This window comes from Biomphalaria glabrata, chromosome 1, assembly GCF_947242115.1.
Source record: "Biomphalaria glabrata chromosome 1, xgBioGlab47.1, whole genome shotgun sequence".
In the NCBI taxonomy this organism is placed as follows: domain Eukaryota; kingdom Metazoa; phylum Mollusca; class Gastropoda; family Planorbidae; genus Biomphalaria; species Biomphalaria glabrata.
This window is the reverse complement of record NC_074711.1, coordinates 3149888-3169222: the sequence shown is the minus strand read 5'-3', so window position 1 is coordinate 3169222 and position 19335 is coordinate 3149888. Positions and strand designations below refer to the sequence as shown.

Here is a 19335-nt window from a genome sequence, read left to right as displayed (position 1 = left end):
TTGTTTTGTGCTGGGGGGGCGAACACAAGACGCATGTTGGCTGGTGAATTCTATCAATAACAGACTAATCCTCCCGGCGCAGACAAGCAAATCAAATGTAATCTCCAAAATGGGAGGAATATTCTCGGAAATAGGAAATCCAAAATACAAATCTCATAGTGAAACAAAATAAGTGATGAATTTGGTTCAAACTACACCCAAGTGTGGTAGAGTTTCATTACTTGAAAGTTCACTATTTGAAAGTTCACAATTCGTCTATTAAATTAAATTGTGTATCAGATTATCCTCCTCTCTGAAAAGCTTATACATAAAAATGTTACACTATATCTGCCATCCACAAGCATGTACAATTATATAGCACATAGGAAGGTTATCGACACATACACACACAATTGAGCAGTGAGACTCATAACAAACGAATAATCACATTTGACTAGAGTAACACATTTAGTAAAATCACTAAATTTAGAAAGCCTTCAGGAGAGAAGACTCAAAAGTAAAGTAGCAATTATACATAAGACACTGAACCATAATCTTTAAATACAAAAACAAAATCTAATAAAATATTTAGAAAGACACAAAGATAAAGGCACATTCCTCGTCCCATATGCTAGGACAAATTTGTACAAATACTCCTTCTTCCCTAGTGCTATTAGAGCATGGAATGGGTTGCCTGAGCTAGCCAGGAAAACCAATGACTTGGCAGAATTTAGGTCATTGGTTAATATGCATGACTAAATGCATGACACGTAGGACGTAATCATCTTTTTTTGTAGTAACGTCTGAATTATATAAGATATATAGACAAAGGGTATCTACACACAGTCACACATATTGACACAGGCTATCTGCTTTTTCTGCCCAAATTTCTCGACCTGTATGGCGACATTTATGCACTACGCAAGACAGCAGGGTTTCTGTCCAGGGCTTTTGCAAGAGAGGATTTGAGCCTCTCAAGCCCTCACTCTAATGGAGTTTGATGATGATGATGATCTGCTTTTTAAAATATTTCTAAGGGAATATAAAAAAGGACACGATCTTCAATCTAGTTTATACAATTTAAAAAAAAAAAAAGGTGAATGCCTGTCAGAGGTGGAGTAACTGGACAAAAGTCACTTTGAGTGGTACGTCGTGTGATCGTGAGTGCGTCATGGGTGTGTGTGTGTGTGTGCGCGCGCGTCATCATAAAAAATAATAATGATAATAAAAATAACTTAATGAATAATCGCTGTTAACAAACACAACGTAAGCTCAATGCCCGTAATAACGTAAACATAAGAGTTAAAATAACAAACCATTCTACATGCGTTTATGTAAATGAAAAAAAAATCCTTCGTGTTGGGGTTTAACTCTTTCTCTCCTAACTGACGATACCAACGTTGATTCCACCAGAATGTGGTAAATAATTACGGAGAGAAAGAGTTAATAACTTGATAGTCCTATGTATGAACTCAGAAGAATGGACCTCATTCACCAATCGTAAACAAACAACATTTAGCCACGTGACAATAGTGATAAAACAATGAAAAAAAAAACCGTATCACGTGACAGCCTTTATGGATTGCGTAAACTGTATAGAAGATATAGAGAAGACTTTTAGAACAGTTGAACGTAAATTCAAAGCTGTATACCAATGCAATTTTTTAAAATCTAGAATCTTTCCCTGTCTCCCATTGTTTAAAGAAGCAATGTTGCCGCCCCTGATTAGATGTGTACATGATTTGAAATATATGTCAGTTGGAGTCAAGGGAAAGTGTTCCAACTGGCGTGACATCATCACAGTTAGGACGATAAGGTCGCAAGGACAGGGTGAATATTAACAGGCACGTTCGGACCGGACAACTGACCAAAGATCTTTCAAATGGGTGAATCATCATTTGAACACTTTAGTCTGTACACAAAAATATTAAATGTTACACTATGATATTCAACCAAAATGGACCTCATTCACCAATCGTAAACAAACAACATTTAGCCACGTGGTGCCCTATCTCTTCTATATAATTTACGATCTCATGCTTATTTCATGATGGTTGTCACGTGGCATTTTTTCCCCCGTTGTTTTATCAATAAGATCACGTGACTAAATGTTGTTTGTTTACGATTGGTGAATGAGGTCCGTTGTACTATTTACTAATACAGGAAAAGTTGTTGGAGCTAGATCTTTGTACTATTTACTAATAGTATACAGTTATCTTATCTTATATAATACAGACGTTACTTCAAAAAAGAAGAGATAGATCTATAAATTCACTGAAACAGAATTCTTGCAAGATGTATGTATCTTAGAGTTACATTGGATGAGACACTACTTCACGTAATCAGACTTAACTCTTTCCCTCCGTAATTACTTTTTCATAATAAGACGGAATTCCTCCTTTTGTTCATTAGTATTTCACTACCATATAATGATTAAGCTTCAATGGCTTTGTTCGTTGTGATCAGATAATGTTTTATTTGGTATAGGGTTAAAGGGGAATGCATGCACCTTCTATATAACATAAAGAAAAGGTTTTAAAATTAAATATTAATTTAATGTAATGATGTTCAAATCAACGATGGAATCGTCGAATAGGAAAGAAAGAGTTAAAGCCTATTTCCTCAAAGATTCAAACTGTCCAACAGACCCCCAGTTTGACATCCCTCCATCAATATACCAGTACCTATCTAGTTTATTAAAGCGTTGGTCTCTGTTGGTCTCTATTTCTCCAATGTCTATTTGTCTATAGTATGTAAAGATATGTCTATAGTTTGTAGTATGTCAAAAGATATGTCTATAGTATGTATATGGCTCCTTTTGTCTCGAAAGGCAATGGATGCGCCCAAGTGAGTCACTGGTTTTGGCTTAATCTTGAGACGGGGCAGAATCTGGTGTGGCTAATCAAGCCAATTCTAGAACGGCAGACTTTGCCACAATTCGTACATGTGTATGCCTCTGATTTAGGGCTAGCAGACAGGGCAGCTTTCTTTTTTTCCCTCTTGATTAAAGCCGCTTCAATTCTTTTGTTCTCAGCAAGGGTTGTCCCAGCACGCACAGTCTGTCTCCATGCACTCCGGTCTTTGGCTATGTTTTCCCACATACTTTCACTGATGCCTGAGGCTCTCATGTCTCGCTTGCAGACATCTCTATATGTTAGTCTTGGGCGGCCCTTGGGTCTGACTCCTTCCACAAGCTCAGCATATAAGATATCTTTCGGGATTCTACCATCTGGCATTCGGGTGACATGTCCGAGCCAGCGTAATCTTCTTTGTGTCAGGAGAGCATACATGCTGTTCATATTGGCCAATCTCAAAACTTCCTGATTGGAGACATGGTCCCTCCAAGAGATGCCCATTATGCGTCTCAGGCAGCGCAAGTGGAAACTATTCAATCTGTGCTCTTGGTACATGTATGTTGACCAGCTTTCACTGCCATAAAGGAGAGTGCTCACAACACAGGCGTTGTAGACTAGGATTTTGGTCGCTGTGGTCAATTTACCATTTTCCCAGACGCGTTTGGAGAGTTTTGCCAATGCTGTGGTAGCTTTTCCTATCCTTTTTGTCAGCTCGATGTCTAAGTCTAGGTTACTGACAATTGTTGAACCCAAGTAGGTAAATTCCTGCACCACTGAAAGGGTGTGGTTCCCAATTTGTATTATAGGTATTTCTGCGACGTCTTGTGCCAGGATTTCGGTCTTGGAGAGACTTATAGTAAGGCTAAACTCTTGACAAGCAGCTGCTAAGGCGTTCACTAGCTTCTGTAGACCTCCTTGTGAGTGAGATACGAGTGCCGCGTCATCTGCAAACAGCAGCTCCCTTATCAAGATACGACGCCTTTTCGTTTTGGGTTTAAGACGTGCCAGGTTAAAGAGCCTTCCATCGGATCTGCTATGGATGTATATTCCGTCTTCCAGGGATTTAAAAGCACTGGATAGTACGACTGAGAAGAAGATGCCAAATAGTGTAGGGGCCAGTACACATCCTTGTTTTACACCGCTCTTAATGGAGAATGGCCTGGAGGAAGAACTTTCAAACTGAACGGTACCCTGCATATTTTCGTGAAAAGCTGACACTAGTTTTCTTAACTTATTTGGGCAGCCGATTTTCTCTAGTACAGCAAACAGACCGCTTCTGCTAACAAGGTCAAAGGCCTTGGTCAAATCAATAAAAGCTATGAAGAGGGGCTGCTTTTGTTCTCTGCTCTTCTCCTGTAGCTGCCGCAGAGAGAAAATCATATCTGTTGTAGATCTACCTGCCCTAAAGCCACACTGCGACTCTGGATAAACACGATCTGCCAGGATCTGTAATCGCTTTAGTAATACTCTAGCAAAAGCCTTTCCGACTATGCTAAGCAGTGAGATGCCTCTGTAATTGTTACAATCAGAGCGGTCGCCTTTATTTTTATAAATTGTAACAATGTTGGAGTCTTTCAATTCTTGGGGGACCATTCCTTGTTCCCAGCACAAGCTTAGCAGTTCATGGAGTGGTTTGATTAGGGCATGTTTTCCAGCCTGAATTACTTCAGCAGGAATGCCATCTCCTCCGGGTGTTTTCCCATGTGCAAGCATGTCAATGGCAATGCTCAGCTCCTTTACTGAGGGCGTTTCGTCTAATTCCGTCAAAACTGGAAGTGATGGGAAGTTGGAAACAGCATTTGGTGAGATGGCGTTTTCAATCTGGTAGAGTTCTGCATAGTGTTCTACCCATCGTTCCATTTGCAGCGCACGATCGCTGATGATTGAGCCATCTTTTGACTTGAGCGGAGCACACTTGCTGGTGTGAGGTCCAAAGGCTTTTCTCATGCCCTCATATAGTCCTCTTATGTTACCACAGTCGGCACAAGATTGAATATCTTCGCATAGCTCCTGCCAGTATTTGTTAGCACATTGTCTCGCTACTCTTTGGGCATTGTTACGTGCAGCTCTGAGCCTTTTTAAGTTGCTTGGGGTGGGATCCTTCTTGTAGATTAGCATGGCTGCTCTCTTGTTCGTAGTGGCAGTTTCCATTTCTGGTAGACTAGCTTCAAACCAGTCTTCGCTTTTCTTGGTTTTGTTTCCAAAGACCAGTGATGATGTTTGGTAGATTGTATCACGCATAAACGTCCAGCTTTTTTCTACCTCAGTCACAGAGAAGTTTTTAAAAGCTTCCTCTAATTTGTTCTCAAATTCGGTGCAAAGATCAGGATTTTTTGTGCTAGTAGTATTCAGGCGTGATTTTCTTTTTCCCTGTGAAGTGTGGATCTTAGTTGGCAGCAGTCTTGTCCGGCAGGACACTAAAGTATGATCAGTATCACAATCCGCGCTTTGGTAGCTACGTGTCAGCAGTATATTTCCAATGTCCTTTTTTCGTGTCAGTATCATATCCAGCTGGTGCCAGTGCCCAGACCTAGGGTGCCTCCATGAGACACAGTGCTGTGGCTTTGTTCTGAAGTATGTGTTGGTAATGCAGAGCTTATGGTATGTGCAGAATTCAAGCAGTCTTTGTCCGTTCTCATTCATCTTTCCGATTCCAAAAAGCCCAAGACAGTCTGGCCAGGTAGTGTGATCTGATCCTACTCTGGCATTGAAGTCACCTAGAAGGATCATATGTTCTTTTTGAGGAATGTTTGCAATGGCTTCTTTGAGGTCATCATAGAACTTGTCTTTGTCCTCCTGAAGCGAGCATAGTGTGGGGGCATAGGCACTAATTAGAGTGACTTTTCCAGATGCTGTCATCATACTTATGCTTAGTAGCCGTTCCGAGCCACCAACTGGAGGGACTATCATGGGAAGAAGACTGTTCTTGACAGCAAAGCCCACACCATGTATTCGAGTCTCATCCTGTGCCTTCCCTTTCCAAAAGAAAGTGTAGTCAGTCTCGCGGAGCATGCCGTTTTCGGCCAGTCGGGTTTCTTGCAGGGCTGCAATGTCAATATGTAGCCTTTTTAGCTCGTTGTTTATAACTGCCGTCTTCCTTGCATCGTCGATCTGCCTTAGATCATCAGTGAGACCAGGACACATTGTCCTGACATTCCAAGTGGCCAGTCGCATGACAGGGATTTTCTTTTTCAGTTTAATTTTTCTTCTTTTGTTGCTTGGTGCAAGTTTCCAGCCTACTTGTCGTTTTAAACTAAGCTCTAAGCACCCATTAGAGCAGGCAGGCTGTGGCGGATCAGCACCTAACTGACTGGGGGCTGCCCAGGTTGAGGCGGGCGGTAGCTGATCAGTGAGGCGCGAAGACCTCTCCCACCGTCAGAGACAACCCGTGGCGTCCATACATTACGCCAATCAAGTTGGACTTATAACCCGTAACTGTTGTCTCCCGTGTTGTTTTAGCCGCTTTGCAGCAGCACCAGAGTTTCCTCTCCGGGGCGCATTCCTGGGCCTTGGATAAAGGGGTCATGGGTGGCCCATGCGTCATGATCCCTCTCTCGACCTTGCTGATGTGATCCAAAGGAACGCATCGCATTACATTTGGCACCAACTCAGTTGCAGAAGCTGCCGGAGGGAATTTCGTAGCTGATACTCCCAACGCCTAAGGGGCTTCACTCCTGATTTCTCCTCGAGGTTGTCTCCTGAAGCCTCAGTACCGCAAGGCAGCGGGGGTTTGAAGTCAGAGTACCCCTCTCCTAGATGAACTGCCTTACTAGGCTGACGAGCTCCATCTGCCCGAAGCTCCCGGTTTTGTGGCGCCAGGTATCCGCCTTCACCCCTTCACCTGTTAGTAAGAGCAGTTTCGCCGGGCTTAATATCTAAGCCACACGAGCAGGCCAGGTGCTGGACTTAGTTGTCAGAGGCTATTTGAGACGCATGCCATTAGGAGTACTTTATAGACAATGGGAGCTTAACCCCATTGACACCCCTGGCCATGACAACCTTTGAAACCAAGGGTTAGGGTTTAGGTATGTAGTATGTCAAAAGATATGTCTATAGTATGTAGTATGTCAAAAGATATGTCTATAGTATTGCTATAACCCTAGTGGCGGACTGAAAGGGTTAATGCTTGTGCGGCCTACTGACACACATGATTCAGGCCAATCACACAGGTCAAGGGCTGGTGAACAAGGGACATTACTACTAATGCACGCAATATGACCAATGTTATGGTCATGTGACCACAAAGCCTTAACAGACGAGAGACAGTGTGTTAGAAAGGACAGTAGAGTCCAGGACAGCAAGCAGAAAGGACTGTGTGCTACGAAGTGAGTCCTCGAAAATGTAGCTGTACGAGCTAGAGAGACTTGTGATTAGTTAGGCAGTTCTGTAGTGTAGCAAAGCATTTGAAGTTACCGTAGCCAATTGTGTTTATTGGCTGTTGTTGATGTGATTGTAAATAAACCGCCACTTTGTTTATTGAAGCTCTTGTTGTCAAGTTGATGTTTTAGATGTGTTGTGCTGTTGGGCAGTGTTTGCAGAAGGCCTGATAGAGAAGATCGTAACAGTATGTAGTGTGTTAAGAATGTAAAGATATGTCTATAGTATGTAGTGTGTTAAGTATGTAAAGATATGTCTATAGTATCTAGTATGTTAAGTATGTAAAGATATGTCTATAGGATGTAGTGTGTTAAGTATGTAAAGATATGTCTATAGTATGTAGTGTGTTAAATATGTAAAGATATGTCTATAGTATGTAGTATGTTAAGTATGTAAAGATAGCCCAAGACCGAACAGCACTGTACGTGCTGCTATGAACTTCGCCGACTGCAAAAGAAACGAAGCTGCATCAGCCAAGAGAAAGAAAAAGAAAGCTGCCCTGTCAGCTAGCCCTAGGACAGATGCATATGCATGCACGAACTGTGGCAAACTCAGCCGCTCGAGAATTGGCTTAATCAGCCACTCCAGATTCTGCCCCGTCTCAAGACGTAACCAAAGCCAGTGACTCGTCTGGGCGCATCCATTGTCTTCCGACATGAGCCATATATTTGTCTATACATTGACTGGACTGTGGACGGAAGATTTTGGCCAGTAATCCTTTTACTGGAGAACGGAAGAATTTCAAAAGAACTAAGCGGGAAACCATTTTTATTTCGTAAAGTCACAAATTTTAATCTTCTCCAAGATACAAAATGTAGCCCCTGTCTTTTCTCGGCTTTCACAGCTAGACTAGATTACGTCATTCGGATGACGTGGATGTTGCGATTACTTCCGGTTTGAAAATGTAAAAAAAAATATTTTCATCTTTTAAAAATTAGGTTGCACTATTGGAAATTTTCATGATAAACAAGACAATGTCAAGGACGCTAAACTGCAGACTATTGTTGCCAACTACGTCGAACAAGAAGTGAACTATGATATTGACAATACCCCAAAGTGTTGCAGTTCATCTTCGTGTAAAAGTAAAGGCGGTTGGTCGTTGTGCTGACCACATGACACCCTCGTTAACCGTGGGACACGGAAACAGATGACCTTTATATCATCTGCCCTATAGACCATAAGGTCTGAATGGGGAACTTTTTTTCTTTTTTCTCAGACTTCTTTAAAAAAGCCTATTGTTTACACAGATGGTGGTAGTCAGCAGACGCAAATCGCCCCAGGCCAGCGCTAGACAAGCGGTCAGCCGTGACGAGCCAAGACGGTCAACTGCGATGACTGGCGAAGTTTGTAGAAACATCTAGAGTGAATAATGTTCAGGAGCGTCACGAGGTCATGTGATTAAACAGAAGGGTCGAGCGATGTTCCGTCAGTTCTAGAAGGCCAGTAAGGGCCCTAGATAAGAGCGTATGTGTCACATTACATCGCAACTTCAAAGTGGGCCTCCTAGTCAAGAACCAGTCTAGGTGAAGTCGGCCCAGAACATTGAATCAAGTGCAAGTCTAGGAAGAGGCGGAGAGTTGATACAGCGTTACAGAGTTGATACAGCGTTACAGAATTGATGCAGCGTTACATAATTGATACAGCGTTACAGAATTGATACAGCGTTACAAAGTTGATACGTCGGAGTGTGAAGCTTTTGTACAGCCTGTGTAAGGTTGCTGCCAATTGTACAGTATTTGGCTGTGATTTGTTGGACATTAAACTATTACGTTATTTAGAGACCCGAGTTGTCAAGTTCTTTAAGTTGCTGGTGTCGTGTGGTGCAGTTTGCAGAGAGCCTGAATAATGAGAACCGTTACAATATCTTATCAAAGCCTTTATTTTTGTACACGGATACAACAGAAAGCGAGTTGTTTTTTTTTTAATAGTTTTACCGCCATGAATGAAAATCTTCAATAGTAAATAATTTGATCAAATCTTTTTCGTATAGGAAAAGCTGATAATATGAGTATTTTATGAGGTATATCAAGTCATAGAGATTGTTTAGTTGACCTATTTAGTTCGAATGATCTCCTAATCTTCATCTTTTTGGTTTCTTACGTTTTACGTTGAGTTCCATTATACCGCCCCCACATTTGTCCATATGCCATTCTTTTCTTTTTCTATGTTACTGTATTGCTATTGCATTAGCGGAGGAGTGACGTGCAGAGTCAAGGGGGAAAATAAAGTAAAACGTAGGAACTTATAGCTGTTAAGCGTTATTATTTTTTTTGTGTGTAATATTGTACTCTCACTTTGTGATGTATGATAGTTTTACTTTGAGCTAAAAGACAATGTTATTCGAAAGCTTTCACATTTTTGAATAAAAAATAAAAATATTTATCAAACCTCAACCAAACATTCATCTAGCCAACCACCATTTCATCCATACAATTCTCTACCATTACAAATTAATATTGATTTGTACATCGAACCACAAACACACCCCAACCACACACGCACAAACTCTAAACGATTTAGTAACTATTCCCTAGTCAACTCCACAACATCCTTCAAGAGAGGACAACTCCCTGATTTGTGGAGACTCTTACATTATCGGCTATCTTCCCATTGACAAAGCCATTATCCTATTAACATTTCGGCCCAGCCAATGAGTTTTTAAATATTTAATCACGTGACATTGAAAGCTCTTAACTAAATTAGAATAAAATACTAGTCACATATAGATCTATTCCAGGGAAATAGCCGCATTCTGTCTGTGTGGCGACATTACGTATTAAGAGCTGCTTTATTCATTCTAAAAATAAATACACATATTAAAAAAAGATGTTTAAAAGTCGTTCAAGAAGCACATCTCCATAATTTTAAGAGCAATATAAAATGAGAAGAATAAAGTACTGTAGATTTTAATCAATACCTAACTGTACTCGTCATAGACAGAACACTGTATACACATAACAGTTTATATATATAGTCTTTCATATCCTAACTGGCCAGTTTTGTCATCTCGTCAATTTTTAACTCTTGGCCAGTTTTTTTACAAACTGCAATGTTATTTGTTGAGATAAAAAGAAAGGTTATAAAAGCAAACAAAATAAATAAATATATATATATTTTTTACATTGATACTTTTATGCACCAGACGATGAAGTAGTCAGAAATGTCAAGGCCAAGGAAAATTGTTGCAATCTTTGTTGTTTATTTTGTGAAAAGTTCAAGTGCGCTTCAAGTTTTTGTTTATTTGGGAATATTAGTTTGGAAAAATTGCCAGGAAGAAACTATTGACGAAAATATTAACGCTCAATTTATGAAAACAACTTTTTGAAGTGCCACATAAACATGAGAAGCAATTTCTGTGTGGTTAGGTTTGTCTGGCATCAGACTAACAGAGAACTGCGGAATGAAGAACTACCAGGGAGTGGGGAAATAAGAATTGGGGGGTGGGGGGAGTGAGAGGTATTTGAAAGTACGTCATCTCAGTTTGGACTTATTTATTTCATTACACATTTTTTTTTTTTACATTTCGTCTGTAGAGTTATCTGCGTGACTGGCTGACATACGGACCAAGGCCAGCGTACATTGAGTAATGAAGCATGAACGGGCATTCTGGAACCAACTGTTGTGGATACACAGCTGCAGATAGTCCATGATATGATCTGGTGATAGTATAGAGGGAATTGGCTGTATATGGGTACTTGGAGTTTCTATTGGTCGGTAGAAAATTTCGCAAAGACTAAGACTGCTTTATTGATCCTTGAACAAAAGAGAATAGACACAGCACACAGAAATGTTCTTTCTCTGTGTTCTAGAGATTTTGGGTTCTTTCTTTAGAGACTATGTGTTGATTCTTTCTCTGTGTTCTAGAGACTTTGTGTTGCTTCTTTCTTTAGAGACTATGTGTTGATTCTTTCTCTGTGTTCTAGAGACTTTGTGTTGCTTCTTTCTTTAGAGACTAAGTGTTGATTCTTTCTCTGTGTTCTAGAGACTTTGTGTTGCTTCTTTCTTTAGAGACTAAGTGTTGATTCTTTCTCTGTGTTCTAGAGACTTTGTGTTGCTTCTTTCTTTATGTTCTAGAGTGTGGTGATTGTCTTGACTCTTTTAGGTATCAAATTGTAAAAATATATTTTTTGATAAATTTTCCCCATTACATTTTGTTTATCAAACTTCTAAGTTCATTACGATGTATATAGGTCAGTGGAGATGACCGCAGGAAATAAATAGATCGGACAGACGAGGAGAAAATAGTTACGTCACTCTAAAGCTGCAGACTGTAACCCCCCCCCCTTCTCCTTACACACAGTGTGCCTCCAAATCTGACAGCTGACCCTTTCCATATCTCATTCCCTTCACCGGAAGCTGGTAAGACTGCAGATGGTCAGATGACCAAGAGCTATATATAGGCTACAGAACAACGGATGTTGGATGCAATGAAAAGTGGGGGGTGGGTAGGTGCAGGATTAGCTCGTGGTTGTACATTGGGAAGGGTTGAAGTCTTGATTGCGGATGAAAAGAAAGAACCAAAAATAAAGAGAAATAGATATATAGAGATAAAGAGAGAGATATAAATAGAGAGTGATAAAGAGAGAGAGAGAGAAAAACATATGTAGAAAAAAAAATAGAGAGAGAGGAAAAGAGAGAGATGAAGAGAGAGAGATAGAGATAAAGAGAGAGATGAAGAGAGAGAGTTAGAGATAAAGAGAAAAATAAAGAGAGAGAGAAGGAGAGATTAAGATAGGAGACGAAGATTTTACTTTTTAAGTAATATAATTCAATTCAATTTGTGTGTGTGTTGAAATGAACTCCACTAAACAAAGTTTTAAGTAAATAAATATATCAACCAAGTTTAATAGTCCAACTATTTAGTTAACCTTTCAATACGTCGCAATAATAAATTGCCCTTATATTCGTTAAAAAAAATGGATTGAGATTTAATTTTAATATCTCTACATTTAAATAAAGTAAAACGTTATTTTTTGGAAGGGAGATAACACTATTTCATTTCCAACAGTTTCTTAAAAATAAAAAAAACTAAATCTAAGCTCAGACGAGCCCTAAATAGCTCTATTAAGTGGCCTCTTCCGATAAACGGGCTGGCTAAAACTGTTATTAAGTCTCGGCCCAGTACAAAGTGACGTCCAGAGATGTCCTCTACATAACGAAGGTATTTTCTGTGACTCTTTTCTTTTTTTGTTTTGTTAATAAAGCAATAGGGCAGGCTTAGAGATTTACATTTAATTCTTTAATGGACATTAGGCAAAAAAAAGCTGCTTTAAGTTTGTGGGTATATATATATATATATATATATATATATATATATATATATATATATATATATATATATATATATATATATATATATATATATATATATTAATTTTTGTTTTGGAATTTAAAAAAAAAGCATATTGTATAGACCTATCTGTGGACATTATTAAAACCAGATTAAATAGGCAGTGTTTAGTGACAACATTAATTATGATATGTTTGGGGACATTTATTGCTTGTAATTCTTGCGTTGCAGAGGCCACGAGCCTTTTAAAAAGTTGACTAAAGGAAAGGACTTTTTCCACTGGCCATGAATGAGAGCTTGGTCATTTAACAACCCATTAGATGACCACACCCGTTAGACCATGCTCACATATAGCAGTATCTTCATAAACAACAAGTTCACTTATGGGTATTAACTTTGCCTAATAATAGCAACGTCCGATCTGGACGAAGTGGTCGGCTTCACGCTGTTAAGGCTAGAACAGAAAGATTTAAAACTCCTTTATTTCGCTTAATTTTAATGCCATTTGACGTCACCCAGAGGTACACAGAAGACTAATTCATAAAGCGCTGAGCGTGTGTATGTGTGTGTATGATGCGTGTGTGAATGTTGTTCGTATTTGCAACTGTAATGTTACTGTTGTAGTGGTAATAATGTTATAATGGACAATTGGAGTCTAACTAAATTTTCATTTGTTTGGACCAATAAAATTATCTTATCTTGTCTTATCTTAACGTCAGCCGGCCTAATAATACAACCAAACGTATCATTTTTATGGGAGAGGGGAATATGGTTGTTGATAGTCTGTAGGCCTACTTCGTAGCACATGAAATTTGTGCTGAATATATTAAAACTTGCTTTTTTTTTATTACTTTCATTGCTTACCAAACAGATAACCCGTGGTTGGACCTCTGGGGCCGCATCCGAGTTTGTGTGAAACACAAACTCCCTTTGCTATATCGTTACTAGCAACAATTGTGTTAGAGAAACGTTTCAGTGTCTCTAGAGAAATCTTGTCCTTTTTATTTAAATTATCACATTAATATCACTTCGAACTTTTAACAAATTAGATCTAATGTCCATCAAACTCATTACATTGAATGTTTGAGTAGAAGCAGAGCTTGATTAAACTGATAACATCTAAAAAAAAAACAACTGTCCAATCAAAAACTCTGTTTAACTAAAGCCTACTCTCATATCAATGATCGTCTTATTTTAAAGCGCTACTCTCGAGACAAAAACGTTAAATTCAGTGTCAGCTTAATCTCGAAACCGACATGTCTAAATGAATTTCTATTCACAAAATACAAAGGCCAACAATGTTAAGCTATCTCTATCACAAAAAAATCGATATAGATTTGTGCTATTGTAACACGACCCCGTTTCGTTAATCACATTATTAGTTTCATTGGACAGGATGTCGTCTGCCTAATTCAAAGTATCGTTTGGCGTACTAATATTTCACCCAAATCATCGATTTCCTGAGTTGTTTATTCCCTTATCTTCTGTTATCGATTCTAAGGTAAGGTAGCGGTCTTCTGCTCACATGACGCCAAAAGTAATATTATACCTAAAGACTAGATAGTAAGTCTCATTTATTGGGTGGTATCGTTTGAAAGGTATCGTGTTACAATGCTTCATGTAGATACTTGAACACTACCGCATTTAAATGTTCGTGAACCTGAGAGATCGAGTTCTCCCATAATTCTTTCAAAGTCTACAATGTAGGCTTTTAACCTGATAGATCGATTACCATCTTAGCTTTTTAACTCTCAATGTAATTGTTTGTTATACATGTTTCGCATGAACCTTTAGAATTTCTAACTAGATAGATCTAGTACTTCCATAGCTCTTTAAAACTGATCATTCATCTAGCTATTCTTAGCAAAGAAACGTTTTTAAATTATAGAGGCAGGGGAGATAATACATTCTTACCATAACATGGACGTATTGTATGTGTTATATCATACTTTCTAATGAAATAAACTTGACACATGACTTAATTCTAAAGACAGTGTTTCTCAAACTTTTTTACTAGTGACACCCTCCAGTTAGGATGTCAATAGATAAGCGAGGTCTCTGGCGGAGCCCCGTCGTCAAGCGTTTTCCTCTTATTAAGCACTATTTCTTCTCCTAGTAAGAAGAGTTTAGGCAGGGCCGGCCTTAGATAATCGGAGGCCCTAGGCGATATAAATTCGGTGTCTCTAAATAAAATACAAAATCAAAACAAACAGCTAAAAAAAAACAAAATAAAAAATTACTCAATTTATTAAAAATCTACCTGTGTCTATCTCTAAATTGACAAATAACTGAAATTCATACATCGCAATTTCCGTAGTAGAGACAGTGTTAGACTAATAAACAGAGTCCTGGAGACCTGATCCAAGTATTGCAATTTTTTTTCTATTTTTTCTTAGTCATGTGTGAGGCCCCCACCAATGGAAGAGCTACCCTGGTATAGGTCAGATAAAGCTAAATAGAGAAGAGGGGTTGGACCGTGACCTCCGTGACCGTGTGGAAGGTGCCGGTTGGACAGGCATATACTGAGAGGCGTTTGCCATTAGAGGCGTTTGAGTATAAAACTCTAATTATAATAACAGGGTCTAATTTTCTCATTTATATAGCGCTGTTAAAGGGAAACTCCGATGGTTTTGACAATTTTTGATATAATATGTGTTTTGATTTACAGATAGTGAATATATTATTATTTTGTTTTTATTTGCAATAATAACTTAGTAATTGATATTTTTCTGACGTAATTTTCCTGCGCATCCAAAACGGTCAGACTTTCACCGGGTTTCTGTGACGTCACACTAACCTATTAATTTAATCTATTGACTTATTGTATAACGGGAGACCATACAGTAAAGTTTACATTCTCGTAAAAGAAATATATCTTCGTCTATGCAGTTAGATCTAGGATCTTGTAAGCAAAGAGAAAAAAATGCGTGTTTAAGGAGATTTACATGCATGACTAACCACGGCAGTGTGTATCTTCTCGCCTGACCACTCAACATACAACAAACACTATCGCTTGGTTGTCTTGTCATGACTGACTACACGTAGTCTAGACTAGCCTTACACCGTGACCTCCGTGACCCCTCAATGTCGAAGGCGCCGCTTACACTGACCAGTTAGACCTGCGACCTATTTACTTCTTGGGACAGGGAGGGGCTTAGATGAAAATGTACTTTTTTTCTCGAGTTGGTTAACCTAATGCTTTTAAATCTATCTATATATAACTGTATCATAGCGCTTGACTAGGCCGTCACTAGGACTTACAGCCTAACAGCTACTGTAAGAATTAAGCGATACGATTGGTCAAATCTAGTTTCCCTTTCAGTATTGTTGAGGGAAGTGACGTATGCCTAACCTAAAAACAAAATATAATAGAACCCCGTTTTTTTTTAGATGTCAATAATTTACTAATTAATTAAATATAAATGTTTCTAAGCATTTAAATAAAAAATGGTAAAATGTTTACTATTACAACTTTTTACGCAGAATTTAAATATGTCAATAACTCAAATTTGAAAAACCTTCGGAGTTTCCCTTTAACAAACAAAATGTGGGCTCGAGGTGCTATGAGAGCATAACAGACATAAACACGAGAACTGAAATGATAAACTAATCTCTAAACAAGTTTTGATCAAGAGTCTTATAAGTGAGGAAGTAACGTCAATTTAATTATTTAATTTTTTTAAACCTTGACAATGATGTAGTTTTTGTATTTAGTTAATACTGAAATATGGATTTATTACTGCAAATGCTACTATAAACATTTTTTTTTGGTACTTCATTTAAAAAAAAAATGCCCTCGTTTCCCTTTGCCCATAGTTTGAGAAACGCTGTGCTAAAGAAAAAAAAAAACGGCGAAATTCCAGAACTAATTAGATGGATTCCTTGAAGAAATTAAGGTAAAAAAAAAATAACTTGGCATAATGTACATTGTCTCAACTCAGTTGTACTATTTTGTTAATAAATCCACTATGCCCCTACAATGCATTATTTAATATGTGGGGAGCAGTTGTTTACTATTCATTGCATTTACAGAAGCACTAACCTATATATTCTGTTCCTCCTTTTTCAGAATGATTATTATGGGGACGGCGCGCCATGTTCCAGCCAATGGGTCACTTGTCACTACTTACTTACTGGCCCGCTGTTTCTGTGATGGCGTTAGCGCCGCAAAAAGCCGAGAAGTTTTGCCAACTTCCAAAGTGCTTCCTATGAGACTAATGCCCGGACCGTCAGGTCTAATGAAACTCCCTTACATTGGCACGGCACTGATGTTCGCACCATTCAGCAGACACTCTCCGGAAAACTTCGGAGCTCTGGTCGCAGACTTGCACGAGAAGTACGGTCCCGTGTTCAAATCGAGGCTGGGAAAAGACTACAGTGTACACACTGACAACGCCGAGGACGCAGAAGCCATATTCAGAAACGAAGGTGCCTTCCCGCTGAGACGCCTCATGACCTTGAGCAAAGTCTTCCGAGAACGAAACGGCCTCCCGCCCGCTCTTGGTACGGTGTCAGGACCAGCCTGGCAGGAGCTGAGAAGCGCCATTAACCCCCTTCTCATGAAACCCTCTGTTTGCATCCACTATCTTCCCGCCCAGAATCATGTCGCAGACGATTTCGTGAACCAGCTGCAAAACCCAACACTTAGCCCTGATGCCCAGTCAGAACTGCTCTTCAAGTTCGCACTTGAAAGTATCGGCGTGGTTTGTTTTAACCAAAGGCTTGGCTTCTTAGATCCCACTACATGCGACTCCCCTGACCGCTTGGAGCTTTTACATGCGTTAAAACTCTGTTTGAAAAGCATTTTCTTAGCCATGCTTGGCATGGAGAGGCGCTACCTAAGAACAGCAGACGATGCCTTCTATAGAAGTTATGAAAATGCCATGAAGTTGATTCGCCAAAGGGCTATGATATACGTTCGAAAAATTGTCCAGGATGTCAACAGAACTGACCTCGAGCGTCCAGCTCAGGAATCAAACTTGCTGGAGTCGATGCTCACCAAGGGAAACTTGCAGATGGAAAAGGTTTTAGCTATAATTGACTCCATGTTGATCGGCGGGACAGACTCAACGGCTAGGAACATGACCTTGCTAATATATAACCTGGCCATGAACCCGGAAGCTCAAGAAAGAGCGGCAAAAGAAGTCCATGAGCTGGTGGGATTGAATGACCCCATCACTCCTGAGGCTCTGGCGAAGTTGGTTTATCTAAAAGCCTGTGTCAAAGAATCGATGCGCATCAATTTCCCTTTGGCTAACGGCACAGAGAGAAGCCTTAATATCGATACCGTAATCGGTGGCTACTTGGTTCCTAAGGGAACCAGCGTTATCATGTCCAGCAGCCGAAGCTCCCTGGACGCGAGGTACTTCAGCGAGCCGAAAAAGTTTCTGCCCGAGCGGTGGTTGAGACGGGAAGGGGAAGTCGTCCGTCAGGATTCAGAAGACAAGAAATGTCACCCTTTCGCCTACCTGCCATTTGGCCACGGCGCCAGAGGGTGCATAGGGCGCAGGTTCGCGGAAATGGAGATTTATGTGGGCACTGCTAAACTGCTTCAGAAACTTAAAATCACAGTCGATCCCAAGTACGAGGGACTTAAACCCATTTACACGCCATTTATCACCCCAGAGAAACCCATACCATTTATCTTTACGGCTAGGCAACGATAAAAGGCAAGCACTGCAAATCAAACCTAAAAAAGGTTCTCAAACAGATCTTTTATCAAATATAGTGTAAAGACTGTTGCGAGTCTACCTACTGCTAATAGACTTTCAGCCAATACACAGGAGTAATGTGCATTATGAATTTTGTAGTTGCAGCAAAAACATGAACCTCACTAATATTATTTCGAGAACCTCTGGTTCCTGATTTACTGTTTTGTTGGTCAGTCGTTGGTTTGTAACCCAATACGACCAAACAAGTAAACCAATGTAAGGCGTATTATATTTTTAGTGAAATAAACTTAAAATAACTTGAACCAACGATTTTTTGTAAACAGAAACTCAATATAGCTATTATTATTATTCTTATCTTATATGATACAGACGTTACTTCAAAAAAAAAGATGGTTACGTCCTACGCGTCATGCATCTAGTCATGCATATTAACCACTGACCTAAATACTGCCAAGTCACTAGTTTTCCTGGCTAGCTCAGGCAACCCATTCCATGCTCTAATAGCACTAGGGAAGAAGGAGTATTTATACTAATTTTTACTAGCATATGGAACGAGTAATGTGCCTTTATCTTTGTGTCTTTCTGAGTATTTTTATTAAATTTTGTTTTTGTATTTGAAGATTATGGTTCAGTGTTTTATGTATAATTGCTACTTTACTTTTGAGTCTTCTATCATGGCTTTCTAAATTCAGTGATTTTACTGCGGGCCTTAGTTTGTGTATTAATCTAGTGATTGGATTTATATCTATGTCAAACTTAGCTAATGTTCCTTTCAAGTTTTTCTCTTTCGCAAAGATTATATATTTATATTTTACAATTTTAGGAGAATTCCAGAAACCCTTTATTAATAAGTTTAAATGGTTTCTTTTAATAATTTACTTCGCGCGGGGCCTATGAAAGTACGGGCCCACTGCGGCCGCATAGGTTGTAGTGGCCTAAGACCGGCCCTGGCTGACTATAGCTCTTCTAATTTTTATGTAAAAGCTATTGAAGCTGAAACGAATTAAAACCTTAAGCTTAGAGATCTTCTCACTCTTGTTGTGAGTTGGAGTAGGCCTGCTGTGTTGTGTTTTAGAAGAATCAACTTTCGATGTATTATTATTGTTACACTTAATCTAATTTTTATCTTCCATCAGCGCTACTTTTGTTTAAAGGCACGCTA

The 19335-nt window shown here is 39.3% G+C and overlaps 2 protein-coding genes across 5 annotated transcripts in view; one reads left to right on the top strand and one right to left on the bottom strand.

The window, feature by feature from the left end:
* The window catches only part of LOC106070245 (kinase non-catalytic C-lobe domain-containing protein 1-like), a 63283-nt gene that overhangs the window by 31551 nt on the left and 12397 nt on the right, over positions 1-19335 (bottom strand). The window lies entirely within an intron of this gene.
* LOC106063982 (probable cytochrome P450 49a1) lies at positions 12295-18792 on the top strand. Of its 2 annotated transcripts, none has more exons than XM_013222471.2 (2): positions 12295-12372; positions 16571-18792. In XM_013222471.2, the coding sequence occupies exon 2, from the start codon at positions 16572-16574 to the stop codon at positions 18165-18167; it is 1596 nt and encodes a 531-aa protein (XP_013077925.2). In that variant the 5' UTR covers positions 12295-12372; position 16571; the 3' UTR covers positions 18168-18792. The 2 variants fall into 2 exon arrangements, with proteins under 2 accessions (XP_013077925.2, XP_055863840.1); XM_056007865.1 differs by lacking the exon at positions 12295-12372 and adding an exon at positions 13806-14002.